Raw genomic sequence first — 19,451 nt, 5'->3', positions numbered from 1 at the left:
ACTGTACCAACTGAATGGTGAGTGATTGTGAACCCGCGAGATGTTAATGGTAGTCTCTAAAAGGACCAAGCAATGTTACATGGTATCAGGAGTGGAACCTAAACGTTTTTGCATCGGAAATTGTGTCAATTAACTCCTGCCATGTGATACGTTAAGCTCCATGAGACATACTTATGCAAATTGCTATGAGTAGGACTGTGTGTGTTGTGCACTGGATATATATATAGGCCTACCTGCGCGATGGTAAGTCTACCGATCGGACTTTGAGATATTGGTGGGAAGTGCTCTATAGTACTAGTATCTCTATGAACCGAGATGATAGAGTCTCTGCGTGGATTGTGGCAATATATAAATTGAAAATTGATCGTAACAGAGATTCCAGCAGAAGGGTGCTGACTTCGTATGACCGGATACACCAGCCAGAAATTGTCCCAGTACTATAACGTACAAGGATTGTGACGTGGCTTGTGGATGCATGCGGATTTTTTCATTTGATTTTACATGATGGAGCAGCTACAGCCTCGACCCAAACAGCTTGAATGTGAATCTACAGCTAATCTTCCAAGAGAATGGACAGTGGGAAGAGGAATTCCTGCTACCGGTACTTATGTTTCTCTAGCAATTATGGATGGGAAAACTGAGCAAATCAAAGTTTAGATACTCGCAATACCGTACCTGATGTTGGCCAAGAGGTCATGAGGTACCAGATGGTCAAGCCTGCAGAAGAGACTCTTCAGAGTGCGTTCGAAATCTACCCGTCAGCAAGCCATTGCGGGTGGCTGGTATATATGTATACATCCATAGTGCTATCAGCCATCGGAAAATGTACCTATGTATCGGAAAGCCATTGGCAAATGTATACCCATCAGCAAGCCATCGGGAAATTTACCCATCAGCAAGCCATCAGGAAATCTACCCATCAGCAAGCCATCGGGAGATTCACCCATCAGCAAGCCATCGGGAAATGTACTCATCAGCAAGCCATCGGGAAATTTACCAATCAGCAAGCCATCTGCTAACCGATGGCTTGCTGATGGTAACTAATTTGCATGTGAAATTGCCATCCGATAGCTATCGGATAACCACCGGATAGCCATCGGATGGCCAGTAGGTATAGCCATCCGCAGTGCTATCAGCAAGCCATCGGGAAATGTACCCATCGGCAAGCCATCGGGAAATGTACCCATCAGCAAGCCATCGGGAAATGTACCCATCAGCAAGCCATCTGCTAACCGATGGCTTGCTGATGGTAACTAATTTGCATGTGAAATTGCCATCCGATAGTCATCGGATAACCACCAGATAGCCATCGGATGGCCAGTAGGTATAGCGATCCGCAGTGCTATCAGCAAGCCATCAGGAAATGCACCTATCGGCAAGCCATCGGGAAATTTACCATCAGCAAGCCATCGGGAAATTTACCCATCAGCAAGCCATCTGCTAGCGGATGGCTTGCTGATGGTAACTAATTTGCATGTGAAATTGCCATCCGATAGCCATCGGATAACCACCGGATAGCCATCGGATGGCCAGTAGGTATAGCCATCCGCAGTGCTATCAGCAAGCCATCGGGAAATGTACCCATCGGCAAGCCATCAGGAAATGTACCCATCAGCAAGCCATCGGGAAATGTACCCATCAGCAAGCCATCTGCTAACCGATGGCTTGCTGATGGTAACTAATTTGCATGTGAAATTGCCATACGATAGTTATCGGATGGCATAGCATCGGATAACTATCGGATGGCCTGCAGATGGCCATCTGCAGACCACATTTATTTCGCTATGGGAATTGGTCATTTATTGAAAATGGGAGTGATGTTAACTCCTCGTATGATAATTTTCTTGAGACTTTCACCAAGATTTGTGATAAACATGTTATCCAGCGTGCATCACTAAGAAGACCAAAAAATATACTATAAGAAAGCCGTGGGTAACAAAAGGAATATTAAAGTCAATCAATAGAAGGCAAAGGTTATATTACAAACATATTCATGTTCCCTCACGTAAGAATGAAGTTGTGTATAAACGATATAGAAACAAATTGAATGTGATTCTACGCGAATCAAAACGTCTTTATTTTGCAAACTTGATTGAAAGAAATAGATCAAACCTTTGTAAAACATGGAAAATTGTAATTGAGATTTTGGGGAGAAGTAGCAAATCTGAATTGCCACCTTTTATTGAACTTTGTGGTCAAAAAATTGAAAATCATAAAGAAATAGCAAATGTTTTCAACCAGTATTTTGCGAATATAGGAGTCTCAATCTCAGAAAACATTCAAAATTGTCCAAAGCATTTTACAGATTATTTGAGCTCGAAAACATCAGTTTCCATTTTCTTCTGTCCTACCAATGAGTCGGAAATAGCTGAAATTGTGAAAGACATGAATTGTATGTTGCGACACGGATTGTCGCCCCTACACGGATTGTCGCCTCCTGCTCGGGGCGACAATCCGTGACGGGCGTTGGCGGCACGGATTGTCGCCCGCCCTCGAAGCACATTTTGCTGGGTAATATCGTTCTGGACATAATCATTGAAATACTAACACATAACTTACATGGCTACATCCATGCAAACATGCCATGTAAAAAGTCATGGTGAGGTTTCAAGGAAGTGTGTATGTGCGTGTGCACATGATAATTTAGTGTCCGTTTGTGCGTGTGTGTGTGTGTGTGTGTGTGTGTGTGTGATGGAAGAATGTGTTTATTATGTCAGTTTTTTTGCGTATGTGTTTTTTAGCTGCGCGTGGGGAGGGATAACTAGTAAGCTGTTGCTGGCATAAACGTTGATATTGATTTTATCAGCAGCTTTGAATTTGATGAGTTTGTTTGGCAGATTTGTATAATTATGAATTCGGAGTGGAGCTTGCGTGCGGGCAGATGCTGCTTTTCTGCATACGGTCCATTATGTCTTATCTATCAACATTGGGAAATCGTTTCATCAGGAAGGAATGTGGTATCGGTTCGGGTGTGCGTCGGTATGTGGGAAGGGGGTTACATTTCGTTATTGCAAAAGTTTGTTACTCTGAAGGCTCATTCGTCCGAAGGCTCATTCGTCCGAAGGCTCATTATTCCGAAGGTTCGTTATTCCGAATTTCATTTTTGGATCAACGAACCTCTAGGTATAGGGAATTGTGTGTTTCGGATATTAAAATGAAGCCTCGGAAAAAAACGAAACTTCGGAATAACGGAACCTTCGTGTGTGTGTGTGTGTGTGTGTGTGTGTGTGTGTGTGTGTGTGTATTTGGGTTGGTGAATGTGGGTGTGGGATGATTTTTGTTTAATCAGGGGTTGGTGGGTTGGGGATTGGATTTGAAGAAGGATAGTTATAAATGGTATGACAGATGTTGGTAGGATTTAATATTTAGGATAGATGTAGGCCCTAGATTTGTTTCGGATGGGGAGGGGAGGGGGTGGTCGGGTTTTTTATGACTGATTTCATTCTAGATTCGTGTAATGTATTTGTTTTGTTTTGTTTTGTTTTTTGTATATGCCCTTGTAAGTAAGAAGGTGTTACATGATCCAAACCAATGTATTCAAGGAATATAGGTTTGGTAGGGCCCTACATGTCAAAACTTTCTCGTGAAGAAATTGTTAGTAGGGTTGGTTTATAATCGAGTTATCTATGTTGAAGTGAGATTATTTGTGGTATAAATTGACAAATGATTTGTTTCTGTATCGAATTGCCATTTGTAACTTTTTTTTTCATGTTACACCCAGAATGAGTCGATTTATGAATGATTTGAATGAAATCAATGAATATCAAGGAAAAAGTGTTGAGTTGGTTTATTTGCATTATGAGGATTTGTTTGAGTGTTTGTTGGTGTTTGTTTGTATTACGTATGTATTAACGGTGTGCAATGGCAGTTCGTTTGTGCTAAAATCAACTAACGATTGACAAATTTTTTACGACGTGTGGAAATTATTCGCTCATGCATAAAGCATGCCAAACCTATTCTGGGACAAAGAATAGTGGTATGGACGTTCTAGTTTATAAGACTGATGGAAGAAAATGACTGCAGTGAAAAATGAACAAAGACAAATAACATTTGGGGAGGGTACCTCCCTCGTATGTATTTTCTCTCGGTCTCTCTCTCGCCTAGCCTGCCTCACCGCTGATATTGGTTCACACACCCATACTATTTTTAGATCAACGCTGGTGTGAATTTTTTAAACACGTGCTCATACACTCTGAAGGCGTTTGTATTGCCACAGTAGCGCCGCTATATTCCACATACACACGTAAGCATACAGGCACACGTAAACACACAGACAAACGAACCACTACCACTATGACCACCACACATGCACAGTTTCTACATATTGTATTATTATACTCCAAACACACACACATACATACATACATTTACACACACACACACACACACACACACAAAATCATACACATCACATATCATGCAGCTCACAATACACACACACACACACACACACGCACACACTCCCACACACACACACACACACACACACACACACATACGCATAACTTACCAGTCATACCCATCCCACCAAAGCTTAACACCGGAGGAACCACCCCGAGCCCGGGGCGACAATCTGTGACGGGGCGACAATCCGTGTCGCAACAATTTTTTTGCCAACACGGATTGTCGCCTTCGAGGTCAAAAACTGGGAACTGCACAAGCGTCACGGATTGTCGCCAGGCGACAATCCGTGCAGGGGGCGACAATCCGTGCCGCCAGCGCCCGTCACGGATTGTCGCCCCGAGCAGGAGGCGACAATCCGTGTAGGGGCGACAATCCGTGTCGCAACAATTGTAAGATTTCATGTGGTAATGATGGTTTTAGTTCTAAATTTGTAAAACAAATTATCCATTATATTGCTCGTCCCCTGGCTCTTATATTCAATCAATCGCTATGCTCAGGTCAGACTCCCTCAAACTTGCAAAGGTAATTCCTGTTTATAAGAATAATAATACATTTTTGATAGAAAATTAAACCAATTTCTCTTCTTCCAACTTTCTCCAAAATGATTGAACGCATAGTATATAAACGTTTGTACAATTATTTGTCCAAAAATGACCTTCTCATAAAAGAACAATTTGGTTTTCGGCCCTCCTTTTCGACCGAAACAGCATTGTTACACACCTTGGAACAAGTCTTTTTTTCCCTTGAAAAGAAAGAAATTCCCTTGGCTATGTACATATTGACCTGAGCAAAGCGTTTGATTCACTGGACCATAACATACTCTTGCACAAGCTAGAACACTATGGTATTCGTGGTGTGCCTCATTCTTGGTTTGTTGATTATTTGAGTGGACGACAACAATACACCAGTTTTAACGGTGCTAAGTCGGACCTCATGCCCGTATCTTATGGCGTGCCCCAAGGTAGTATCCATGGCCCTCTTCTCTTTTTGATTTATGTCAATGATGTTATCAATTCATCGAAAGTTTTTCGTTTTGTAATGTATGCTGATGATATCAATATTATATATTCACATTCTGATCAGAAAATGCTTTACCAAATTGAGTATATGAATATAAGAACGACCCAAGTCCATGGAAGACCATTTCGAGTAAACTAAAAAAAACTTCATATCTTTTTTGTTTGTCCAATAATATTCTATTTAACTGTGATGGGAAGGCAACATTGTATATACTAATTAGAACATATATTATTATGACAATTAACATGAACATTAATTGTGGAGACGCCATTTTGTGTGATGGACTTGGGTCGTTCTTTGATTCATATGGACTTGGGTCGATCTTTGATTCATATACATGATATTCTGCTATAGAGATGAGAGAAGGACAAGAGAGGGCGCTATAATATGAATGTAAGAATGACCCAAGTCCTTCATTCTTACATTCATATAAGATTTAACTCATTTATTTCAGGCACTTCCGGGGGTAATTAGGACTTATCATTTACACACAAGATGAGTCCATGCATAAGCTACAATTTCCCATGTCAAACTGAATTTGGCCAAAAATTGGACTTGGGTCGTTTTTATATTCATATACTCAATTGTTAATGAAGAAGTGCAATCCTTATGCAACTGGTTCAAGGCAAACAAACTACAAATGAATATTAGCAAAACGAAATACATGATTTTCCAATCTTCCAGAAAACAGATACAAATTTGTCCAAACTTTTCTATAAAAATTGATAATAATGAAATTGAAAATGTTGCCACAATAAACTTTTTTAGGGGTGTATATTGGCGAAAAGTTGTCCTGGAATGACCATATAAATTATGTTCATGGAAAGATAAGTGTTGCACTTGGTATGATGTTCAAGCTTCGTTCGTTAACAGAAATTTGTAGAAGTTATACAAACCGGAAAAAAATAGAATTCTTTGTCAAAGCATGACTACCTTCGTGTCTCAGAATAACGTGGCACTCAGGGGGTTTCCACCATGGCACATAAAGAGTTAATTGTACAATGAAAAGAAACCAAAAACGGGAGAATAAGAACTTCCATACACCCGGCACTAGACTGTTATATTTTTGATATCATTACCTCTTATGTGTATTTCCTTATAGACAAACATTTTAGATTATTTGATATTGATTCTTAAAAGATTCATATCCTCAGACATCTACATGTTTGTTGTTATTTTTCTCCTTTTGCAGATCCGCGAGCTTAAAATGCTGTCACACCAAAGTTGGGAATCAATGCCAGCAGCATCAGCAAATCTGGCTGAATTTCTTTGTCGTCTGCCTTATCTCTACCATGCCGATCTCAACTTCCAGAACCTACCTGAGATATTTTTCGCGACTATGGACTCACGTGCCATACGGAATGAAGCAAGTATTACACATAATATATTGTGTTTATCTATGAATAATGTACGTACTGAGTAACCTGTTCGCAAAACATTAACATTTATTCCACAAAATTAATTTTTGTACTTTCCGATATCCGTCTGTTGAGGCAGATGCAATTTAATAGTAGTTCCATGTTATTGTTTGAAATAGTAGTGGAGCTGGTGTACTTCACTATGTCTAACAAGTTTATGCCGGAATTTTCATTACAACAAAATTCAGGTCCCCAAACCATAATCTATGATCTCTATATTATATATTTTACAGCTCAGCTGTAACGAAACTTCTAGATAACGCTAGGAAATCCCGAAAATTTCGTTGCAACGAAAATATTGAACCATGTTATATCTTACAAACCTTGACAACATCACAATCACATGGATTTGGCTTTCTGTCATTCGTCCATAATCCATTGAAGCCTGTATTAACTATCGAGAGGTATGTTTCGAAATATATATGTTTTTTTACCGATTTATTCATCGTATTTCAGTAAATTTGTTTTATATATGAATATAAAAACGCCCCAAGTCCAATTTTTGGCCAAATTCAGTTTAACATGGGAAATTGTAGCTTATGCATGGACTCATCTTGTGTATAAATGATAAATCCTAATTACCCCCAGAAGTGCCTGAAATAAATGAGTTAAATCTTATATGAATGTAAGAATGAAGGACTTGGGTCACTCTTACATTCATATTATAGCGCCCTCTCTCGTCCTTCTCTCATCTCTATAGCAAAATATCATGTATATGAATCAAAGAACGACCCAAGTCCATTTGAATCAAAGAACGACCCAAGTCCATCACACAAAATGGCCTCTCCACAATTAACGTTAATGTTAATTGTCATAATAATATATGTTCTAATTTGTATATACAATGTTGCTATCCCATCACAGTTAAATAGAATATTATTGGACAAACAAAAAAGATATGAAGTTTTTTTTTTTAGTTTACTCGAAATGGTCTTCCATGGACTTGGGTCGTTCTTATATTCATATACATTGTACTCCATTTCTTATTAGCATGAAAGCAAAGTGTAATAGTTTTCTTTTGTTCAAAACTTAAATAATATTAGAGCAAAATAAATATTGGTTTGAATTGCTACGGGAAACTTAAAAGATCTATTGTGTTTTTGTTCATTATGCTACAGGTAGCGGGCATAACTATCGGCGGAAAATCGTTAAGAGAGTTGCTCACTGACTATCAAGGAAGGAAGGCACACAGGTAAATGTCGTTATTTGGTGCTTTGATGTTTTCTCATCAATTGTGAAATGTGGTCTTAATCAGACTGTATTATGTCTATTAATGTTTTTACATTATTGAGAGGATTGTATTTCGTTCGTCGTGTATCATATCCTGAAGATAAGATAGATATTTTATTGGGACAGCCAGTTAGAAAGAATAGGAAAGTAAAAAAAATAAAACCCTCGGTTGTAAACAATGCACGTACAATAATTGAAAAAAAAAAAATAAGCACCGTGATCAATTTTCACGCATTTTCGATGACATACTTTTCCATTCAACAGATTATTAGAAAGGAAAGAAATTGTAATGTCTCATATATTTGGATGACGGTATATATGATTATAATACGGTCTAAAGCGCATTTGTGACACTGCACCTCAAAACAAACAAAAAGTCGCCAGACATGAATTTTAAGTTGAGACCATATTCTGAAAGAGCAGACTTTAAGCTTTAAAATGATGTATAACTCAAATCAAATGGACTCTCCTAACCTATCTAAATATCGGAAAGAAAGCACAAACTCAGGAAAAGTGTGAACCGAGAAAAGAGGCCCTGAAGTACAGTGTCTATTCAAGCGCTTAATTTTTACCAAACCGTGCTGGCTGTGCAATGAATGGGACAAAAAACAGGAAGTAAACCACCAGAGTAACAACAATGAAGAGATTATTAGATTAAACTGAAATTAAGCATGCCTCATTGACACATTCTGTCCATAATTAATGCCAACTTTCAAAGCAGTAGCACTATCCTTTCAAAAGTTATTAGAGTCGAAGGTGAAGAGTGTGGACAAGGTTTTTCAGAAATGAAAAGGGGATTCTAAAGACACACCTAATCACACTATTCTACAAAAAAATGTTTGAGATAAACTGCTAAAAAACACACTTTCCTGCCCGTTTTATGATCTCAAATTTTAGCATAATATAAAAGAAGACTCGCTATAAATAATATAAAGTCAAGTTCGGCTAGGTTTACCCATTTCACTTATTTTCAGTCCTCACGCAAATCAGTGTGTGCGACTTTATGTTCGTTTTGAGGTGCACGGTCACATTTGAGGCGGACGCTGCTCTTAGACCGGGGGCCCAGAAGATTTATTCAGCTGAAAAGGGTCACACTTTTTAATGGTCTCATCATATAGGGATGTGGCCAAGGGTCAATAAAATGCATTGCTGGCAAGTCACATCCTGTACCGTAAGCCTAGGGACCACAAAAAGGGACCCCGAAAAATGGATTTATTCAGCCGAAGGGGGTCACGGACAAAAGTTGGTGGATATTGTTCCTTTGGGTGTACTTATCATGAAAACAGCAATGCCAGCTATTTTATCCTGTACGGGGCTCCAGACAGTAGCCCCAAAGGGCCCCAGAAATGTGGTGTTATTCAGCTGAAAAGGGTCACGGCTAATTTCTTTTGCAATGGAAGTAGTTCCCATCAGAGATATCCAAAACACCAATGCCAGCTATTTTATCCTGTACGGGGCCCTAGACAGTAGCCCCAAAGGGCCCCACCCCCCATAGGCCTATGTACAAACACACACAAACATTGATTTTATTCAGTTGAAAAGAGTCACGGCTAATTTCTTTTGCAATTGAAGTAGTTCCCATCAGAGATATTCAAAACACCAATACCAGCTATTTCATCCTGTACGGGGCCCCGGACAGTAGCCCCAAAGTGCCCCACCCCCATAGGCCATACATACAAACACACACAAACATTGATTTCACTCGTGAAGCTGAGAAGAGTCACGGCTAATTTCATTTGCAATGGAAGGAGTACCCATCAGAGATATCAAAAACACCAAAGTCAGCTATGTTATCCAGTACGGGGCCCCGGACAGTAGCCCCAAAGGAGCTCCCCCCCCCCCCCAACACACACACCCACACTAGTTTCATTCAGCTGAAAAGAGTCACGGCTAATTTCTTTTGCAATAGAAGTAGTACCCATCAGAGATATCCAAAATACCAAAGCCAGCTATTTTATCCTGCACGTACGGGGCCTCAGTCAGAAGCCCCAAATTGCTCCCTCCCCCCCCCCCCACACACACACACACATTGATTTTGTTCAGCTGAAAAGGGTCATGGCTACTTTCTTTTGCAATTGGTAGTAGGCATACTCATCAGAGATATCCAAAACACTAAAGCCAGTTATTTTATCCTGTACGGGGTCCCAGACAGTAGCCCAGAAGTGCACCCCCCCCCCCAACACACACACACACACACACACACACACACACACACACATTAGTTTCATTCAGCCAAAATGGGTCACGGCTAATTTCTTTTGCAATGGAAGTATACCCATCAGAGATATCCAAAATACCAAAGCCAGTTATTTTATCCTGAACGGGGCCCCAGACAGTAGCCCCAAAGTGCCCCCCCCCCTCTCCACATACACACACACACACACACACACACACACACACACACACACACACACACACATACACACACACACACACACACACACACACACACACACACTAGTTTCATTCAGCTGAAAAGGGTCACGGCTAATTTCTTTTGCAATGGAAGTAGTTCCCATCAGAGATATCCAAAATACCAAAGCCAGTTATTTTATCCTGTATGGGGCCCCGCACAGTATAGCCCCAAACACGGGTAATTTCTTTTGCACTGGAAGAAGTACCTATCAGAGATATTCAACACACCAAGGCTAGTTATTTCATCCTGCACAGAGCCCTAGACAGTAGCTCCACAGTGTCCCATCCATTATACATGTAACTCTGAATCAGCTGAAAATGGTCTTACAAATTCTTTTGTAACGTTAATATCAGGGCCTACTGAACAGAGATATCACAAACACTAAAGCAAGTCATCTTATCCTGTATACGGGGTCCCATAGGTTACAGTAGCAAAACACTCAAGAAATTTGCAAAGGAAGCATACTTCTGTATAGTGCACAACCAAGATGAACATATTACGAAAACCAGTCATTTCATCTTGTACTGGGCCCAGGTTACAGTAGCCATAAAGTGCCCCTCCCCCACATAATTATTATGACATCATTTAGCTGAAAAGAGTCATAGTTGTTTTTCATTTACAATCGAAGTAGGCCTTAGTTTACATCATAGATACCCAAAACATCAAAGCCAGTTAGGTTTTCCCAGCCAATTTCGCACTTTTGTTGGTTCATTAATTTTGATAGAAGGTTCGAATTCGTAAAATGGGTATTCAAATTGGCTGGTACCCTACGTTCATTCAAATTCGTCTTGACTTGCCGAAAAGTGTATTTCAGTCATTAAATTTCGCGAAAGACAGTCAAATTCCAAACGTGTTCATTCAAATTCAAATCATGCTATTTCTTTGTTTCAGATCTTTTTAACATGTCTTTCTATGTGTGTTTTCGTTTCATCTATAAATTACTGTTATAAAGCAGTAAAAGTGTCATATTTCTTATCTAGTATAACTGGATTTGGTTGTTCTGTAACCAGACTGGTAACGCTCCTTCTCTTTCATATACATGTCATTATAGGCCTATACGTGTACCAGTAATGCAGCTTAACTTCATTTTTTATAGTCATGACAGCACAATATATACAGACGTATATCTCTATAAGACATAGAAAGAATTATTTAAAAGAAAAACATTTGAGGATCATAACCTTGACTTCTTGTAACTGGCCGACCGCTCGTAATAAAGCGCTCGTAACGGCCAGATAATTTGTGGCTTCTTACTTCTTTGGATTCAAAAAGCACGTTAAAAAATGGTGTCAAAGTCTCTTAAACGAATACGAAAACATGAAATGCTATGATGCTTACAAAACAATAACTGCGACGAAAGAAAATAAGGAAAGAGGCCAAGCATGAACATATCTGTGTAATTGACTGCAGAACATGTTAAATTAGATGGCCAGAAATCAATTTGAATGAACGAGCGCAGCATGTAATCACGTGACTATATCATTATGAATTTATGAATGAACGGATAGTGGAATGGTACTTGTCTTATATATGGATTTCAGTTGAAAAAGTGTTATTTAGAATAAGGTTAGAGGTAATGTGAATGTTTCAAAATGAATTTGAATGAAGAGATTAATATGACATTGAACTACCATGTCATCTGGCGAAATTTTTGCTAAATTTAATTCAACATTAAAGAATTCGATTAAAAGAGGTGCGATGTTGGCCCGTATGCAGGGCCCTTGACAGGTATAGCCCCAAGGTATTCCCACCCCATATGAATTAATTGTTTTTAGGTGAAAACAGTCATGTATGCCTATTTTCCTTGGCAGTGGAATTAACAGCTGAGATACGTAAAACACAAACCCATCCAGTTAAGGGGCCCCCAGCCAGTAGCTGGAAAGTGCTCCCGTATTATTTTATTCTAAGTGAAAAGAATCATTGCTATTTCTTTTGCAATGGAAGTAGTACTCAAGGAGGTATCAAAAACACCGAAACCAGTCATATAGCTGTACGGGGCCCCACGGAGTGTACCTAAAGTGTCCCCACATGTAATTCCACTATCAAGATCTGCATCCCGATCTATTCAATCTGTCAGATCGGGAGAGAGCGGCAAAAGTGTACGGGGACCGGGAGCATTGTAGCAGCAGCGTTTGGGTGATGGGGTTGGATCTGGCAATTTTACAGATCGGGAAGAAATTTTGAACTGGTTCAAAATTTCTTCCTCATCTCCCCATCAAGATTGAGCTATTTTGAATCGTAGCTCAAACGGGGAGAGAGCAGTGACAGTGTAAATACCGCGGGATGAGCGTAACAATTCCTGGTTTTTCTGACCGTATATAGTAACAGCGGCACAAGAACGGGAAATATTGTCTAAACTAGACACCGACGACATGGTCCCGCTGCTACGCCGCTTTCTTGATCAAAGCACGACCTTCCCGCTTTAACGACGCTCTCACTAAGTTCTCTACTCTCGTATAAAATCAAGGCCTGCTCCTACGACGCTTCATTCCTGCTTCGATAACGCTGTTGGCCGCTTTAGCTACGCTGTTCCTACGCTTTCCCAGACTCAATTATGCACGTCTTCCGCTCTCGCCGCTCTAAAATCGAACGTAGCCGATACGCTGGAAAATGTTTGCCAGAACAGCAAAACTGATGATGATGAGGAGGGCGCGTTGTCGTTGTCGCGAAAATGAAGACGAAGGAGCGCATATTTAAGAAGAAGAGATGCACACAATAAAGAGAATAAAGCAAAACACTTTGGAGCTACTGTACGGGACCCCGTGCAGGATAAGATATCTGACTTTGGTATTTTGATATCCGATGGATACTACTTCCATTGCAAAAGAAATTAGCCGTGACCCTTTTCGGCTGAATGAAACCAATATGTGTGTGTGTGTGTGTGTGTGTGTGTAGGGGGCACTTTGGGACTACTGTCTGGGGCCCCGTCAGGATGAAATAACTGGCTTTAGTGCTTTGGATATCTCTGATGAGTACTACTTCCGATTGCAAAAGCAAGTAGCCGTGACCCTTTTCAGCTGAATAAAATCAATGTGTGTGTGTGTGGGGGGGGGGGGAGGGGGTAAGGGGGCAATTTGGGGCTACTGTCTGGGGCTACTGTCTGGGGCCCATGCAGGATAAAATAACTGGCTTTGGTATTTTGGATTTCTCTGATGGGTACTAATTCCATTGCAAAAGAAATTAGCCGTAACCCTTTTTCAGCTGAATGAAACTATTGTGTGAGTATGTGTGTTGGGGGGGGGGGGGGCACTTTGGGGCTACTGTCTAGGGCCCCGTACAGGACAAAATAACTGGCTTTGGTGTTTTATATGTCTCTGATGGGTACTACTTCCATTGCAAATGAAATTAGCCGTTACTCTAATCAGCTGAATAAAGTCAATGTGTGTGTGTGTGTTTGTACGTAGGGCTTATAGGGGGTGGGGCACTTTGGGGCTACTGTCTGGGGCCCCGTACAGGATAAAATAGCTGGCTTTGGTGTTTTGGATATCTCTGATTGGTACTCCTTCCATTGCAAAAGAAATTAGCCCTGACTCTTTTTAATTGAATAAAATCAATGTGTGTGTGTGTTTGTACGTAAGGCCTATGGGGGGGGGGGGTGGGGCCCTTTGGGGCTACTGTCTGGGGCCCCGTACAGGATAAAATAGCTGGCATTGGTGTTTTGGATATCTCTGATGGGAACTACTTCCATTGCAAAAGAAATTAGCCGTGACCCTTTTCAGCTGAATAACACCACATTTCTGGGGCCCTTTGGGGCTACTGTCTGGGGCCCCGTACAGGATAAAATAGCTGGCATTGCTGTTTTCATGATAAGTACACCCAAAGGAACAATATCCACCAACTTTTGTCCGTGACCCCCTTCGGCTGAATAAATCCATTTTTCGGGGTCCCTTTTTGTGGTCCCTAGGCTTACGGTACAGGATGTGACTTGCCAGCAATTCATTTTATTGACCCTTGGGCACATCCTTACATGATGAGACCATCAAAAAGTGTGACCCTTTTCAGCTGAATAAATGCTCTGGGCCCCCGGTCTAATGTGACTCTGTCGAGAGGACCTTGCGAGAGCTACACACACTGATTACTACGACCAGCGCATACGCACACATCACATGCGAACAAATTTCAAATCCATGAACGGATAAGATGTTTGTGTGCGCATGCGCTGGCCGTCAATTCAGTGTAGCTCTCCCAAGGTCCTCTCGACCGAGTCACATTCAGTCATCAATTCGAACAGAAAGGGACTATTGGCAAAACCAAACGTTGCCCAAAGCCTGTTTTCAATACTTCAACTTAACTGGTAAGTCTTCAAATTGAAGAAATTTTTGGATTTTAAGTTGATATTTACCCGCGATACTAAATCTGTCATGATCCTGTAAGCTACAATGCGAAGCCCCATTTAGCTATGCGTATGGGGCTGCTGGTCGCAGTTAGCTACACAGTATGCGTATGGGGCTGCACGCTGCTGGTCGCAGTTATCTCGCACAATATACGTGTACTACCTCGCCGCCATCGTACGGCGGCGGTTCTGGTACGAAACCATTATTGAATGATTACTAAGACATGAGAGCACTTTGGGGCGAGTAAGTCTCACAGTGTTAGTTATATGAAAGGTACTTTAACCTGAAACACAAACTAAGACAAGGAAATTCAGGGAAACTGTTGAGGTAATACCAAAACTTTATATTATCTTTAATCTTTACCAAGCCGTGCTGTCTGTGCGATGAATGGGACAAAAACAGAGGATGTAAACCATGGTAGCAACAACAAAGGAGGAATTATCAGAATAAGCTGGAACTGAGCATGCTCTGTTATAACATTCTGTCCATAGTAAATGTAAACTCAATATTGACTTGGTTGAACTATTTCACCTCTTTGAGCCATCAGGGGAAAATCTATGGATGTGACATTTTTTGGTTTTGTGATGCACGTCATATACAGTATATTTTTACATATATAATTTACCAGTCTCGGCTTGTACCTTTTTACGCTATTCCGTTTATCAAAGTTGTTTTATTTCCCCTTTCTCCAATTGACCACCGTCACTTAGAAAAATTGTCAGTTTCGCTATTCTACATTATTTCGAAGAATCAAATTTAATGTAGTCATCCACGTTTTTATCCAAATGTACGGGACCTAAAATTGATTTTTTTTTTCTCCCTAACAAAAATCACAACCAGCAGGATAATCTTAGATGATATCGAAAACCAAAGAATGACACTATTACTTTTTGACATCGACCGCCGACATTTGACATGTTTGTCCATGGGTTTAACATGTTTAAATGGACAAGAAGTATTTCTTCGCGCACACCTTTGTACCAAAATTAAAATGACCGGTTACCATACTAGGGGAGAAGAGAGAAAACAGAAGTGCTGGTTCATCCTAATTCTTCCAGGATTGATAACTCTGATTACGATCTCTTGTCGTGAATATATCAAACTCCACACCTTAACTGTGTTCTGGGGGAGGGGACATTTCATGAAGCGTTTTTTCCCGACCAATTTGTCGGACATATTTGCCTTCAGCCAGTCTAATGCAAGTATATTAGTAGCTTGTAACCGTTTGTCATAAAAATATCCTACCAATAGGCTTTATGAAATGCCCCCCCCCCCTTGGTTTTCGGTCATCAAAAACTGCCCTTAACAATCACCTTCGTGTCTCGTATTTTAAAGGAGTGCGAAAGAGATGAGAAAACAAAGATCCTCGGAATATCCTCTTTATTCGTGTTTCATGCAAAAACTGTCATTCTCTAATAGCAAGTCATCCTTTGTGGCGATCAATTATAAACCCTTTTTGAAGACATAGTATGCTATTGCTTCACACTATCATACACTACAGTGCATATCACTTATATACGGAGTATAGAGGAATGCTTTCTGTTAGAATTCACAGTTATGGTGAATTTCACCACGTGTTTCAAGATCTTGATGTTAAGGATATAATAATAATATAATAAATAAAAATATATAACGGTTAACTTTCCAAACCAACTATAAATTTCTGTAATGGGGCTGAATTTTGTTGTTGCACGTATTTGTGTAGGTTTGAATTAGAGTGACGTTGTGTGCTACTGCTACGGGAAATATTGGAAATGATAATGGTTGTTATCAGTGACCATGTATTTAATTTTCACGTTTCGTTCAAGCCGTTTCAGGAATTTAATACATACACGTAACTACAGTACTTGTTACTTTCCAGCTCAAAACCCACAATTGTATCGTATATGTGACCCTACACCACAAAACAAACAAAAAGTGGCCAGACATGAAATTTTACTTAAGAGCATAATCTGAAAGAGCAGACTTTTAGCTTTAAAATGATGTATAACTCAAATCAAATGGACTCTCCTAACCTATATAAATGTTGGAAAGAAGGTACACACTCTAGAAAAGTGTGAACTGAGAAAAGAGGCTCTGAAGTACAGTGTCTATTCAAGCGCTTAATATTTACCAAGCCGTGCTGGGTGTGCAATGAATGGGACAAAAAAAACAGGACGTAAACCACCGGAGTAACAACAATGAAGGGATTATCAGATTGAATTGAAATTGATCATGCCATATTACCCTATTTTGTTCTTAATGCCAACTTTCAAACCAGTAGCGCTATCCTTTCAAAAGTTATAGGACTTGAAAGTGAAGAGTATGTACAAGGTTTTTAAGAAATGAAAACGGGACTCTAAAGGCACACTCAATCACACTATTCTGCCAAATTATTCATTTCACTTATTCTAAATCCTCACACAACAACAGTGTGTGCGACCTTTTGTTCGTTTTGTGGTGCACGGTCACATAGGGTATATATGTATGTACATAATGTATATAATTGTACAGTATATTTATGTATGTACATATATATATATATATATATATATATATATATATATATATATACATTTACTTATTTATTTATTTATATGCTATGGCGGAAACCCTGTGTGCCACATTTTTCTGAGACACAAATGTTGTCTTGATTTGAGAAAACATTCTGTATTTCATATATGTGCTACTTTTATTTATATCTGTTAAGTTGGACATAACTAGTGTAAAGTTGAAGAAAAGATGCCAAGCTTTTCTTTGATGTAAATTGTACAACAAACCTGTGATCCTTGTTCTTTCAAATGATTATAGTAGCTAAATTATTGTAAAGGTGTGACTTTTGCACACAAAACAGCGATAGAAAAAAAAAATTGCTAGATAGTCAATCACGACATCAAATTCAAGCTATATGTGAGAGGAAGAAATTCGCGAGAAACATATTTATTTTACTGCTGCAGTTCGCGATTTATCGATCGGTTTCGGCGGGTTTCTGCGCTTCAGCGGAATGTGCGAAGTTCGCACGCCGTCGCCTGAGTCGGATGTGCGAAAGTGGCAGATAAAGAGAAATAATAACTTGTAAAATAAGATAATCAAAACCTATTAAAAAGTAATTGAAATGAGATAACAGTTAGATATAGAACCATTGGAAATAATAATTAAAACTTAAGGTTTGATTCACTCAGTCATGTGCAAAAGGATCCTTGAAAAGGCATTCTATTTCTAAGTGAAAGTAGCTCCTGATAGAAAAAAAAATCACATGGGCCGTATGAAAGCCTATAAACATTTCTACAGTGAAATATATTTTTCCCTGAAATACACGATATGTGCGATAGGCAGATACACAATATATCAAGCATAGCATTAATAGAGAGGTCTTCCTTTATATCGACAATAACAACCTGTATCTTACAAGATCATGATCATGATGTTTTTAGTGGTATTGTTCACCATTCTTATCATTGCTTCTCACTCTCAAACAGAGACGCAGCAAAAGCAACTACTAAGAGTACCAGGAAAGACACGTAACATATAATGGTATTTGGCATGGAAATTTACCAGCTTCTCAATAACTTGGAAAAGAGCAGAGGTGGAAATGTTTGCAGAAGTACTTTCTCACCAGGACCAGCTAGGAAGGTATTAAGAGGACATGCACCATGGATATTCATGGCAGAGATAAGTAAGATAATGAAATCAGGTCAGGAGATCTGGAACGTCACAAACATTATCGGGACACTGATAAACCAGGACCGACGAAGAAGAAAAGCAAAACAAGAACAACTACAAAGAATCGGGAAGAGGTAGGGAAGAAGCAAGAGAGGGAACGTTGACGAGCAAGATCACAAAGGCACTGGACGAGAGACATTGAACCAGGAATATACCGGGAAAATGCACAGAAAAAAGAACTTTACATTTTTTCTCTCATTTTCTTCTGCAATTGAGCACACTGCTGAATGACGTTTCCCATGAAATGGTGCCTCATAATAATGATATTGATTAAACGTATAACGACTGTTTTGTACTGTTAAGATTTGAAAACATGTTATGAATATCAATATCACTGATTTTGTCTTGTTTTTGACTATCGGTAATACATTTTGCCAGTAAGATACAAATGTTCTGAAATGAAATGCAGTCTAACATGAACGATATTGTCATTACTGAGCCTTTTTTTGATAGTCTTCCACCGAAACTTTAAAAATTATTTCTTTCATGAATAGAGAATGTGAACTTTTTTCTTTCAAAACAGTCCAAATCAATATTCCTGGCTCATCTTTCTCCATTGAATGTAAAGTATTCAACACTATAGCTGGGACGTACAACGCTTCCTGTAATATCACAATCAGCGTTGGACCATATGAGGCCAAACATCTGACAAACCTTGTAAAAACTTAAATTTGTCAACAATTATGTCCTTGATATGCACAGTGAAACTCTCAATATTACACAAATAAGCATAACTCACGATGTTATAGAAAGGGTGGTCTATCCTTCTTCTGTAAATTTGTTTTCAAGCAGACTTTATACATGTTATCGAATACATTGGTTCACTAATAAAAAAGTTACTCTGATTTGCAGGTTTTTTTTTTACCTTATTCAATTCGTATAATAGCATAATATGATGATATGATGTTATGTACATACGCTCTTTTC

The 19,451-nt window shown here is 39.5% G+C and overlaps 1 protein-coding gene across 1 annotated transcript in view; it reads left to right on the top strand.

Moving 5' to 3' along the window:
- The window catches only part of LOC140241092 (uncharacterized), a 329,537-nt gene extending 310,871 nt beyond the window's left edge, over window positions 1–18,666 (top strand). Inside the window, exons 19-21 of the mRNA XM_072320859.1 lie at window positions 6,617–6,794; window positions 7,965–8,034; window positions 18,546–18,666. Coding sequence (XP_072176960.1) covers window positions 6,617–6,794; window positions 7,965–8,034; window positions 18,546–18,666 — 369 coding nt within the window. The remainder of the gene's footprint in view (window positions 1–6,616; window positions 6,795–7,964; window positions 8,035–18,545) is intronic.
- Window positions 18,667–19,451: the final 785 nt, after the last annotated feature.

This window comes from Diadema setosum, chromosome 17 (genome assembly GCF_964275005.1).
Source record: "Diadema setosum chromosome 17, eeDiaSeto1, whole genome shotgun sequence".
Taxonomy (NCBI): Eukaryota; Metazoa; Echinodermata; class Echinoidea; order Diadematoida; family Diadematidae; genus Diadema; species Diadema setosum.
Note: the sequence above shows the minus strand (reverse complement) of the source record. Positions and strands in the feature narration are given on the sequence as shown.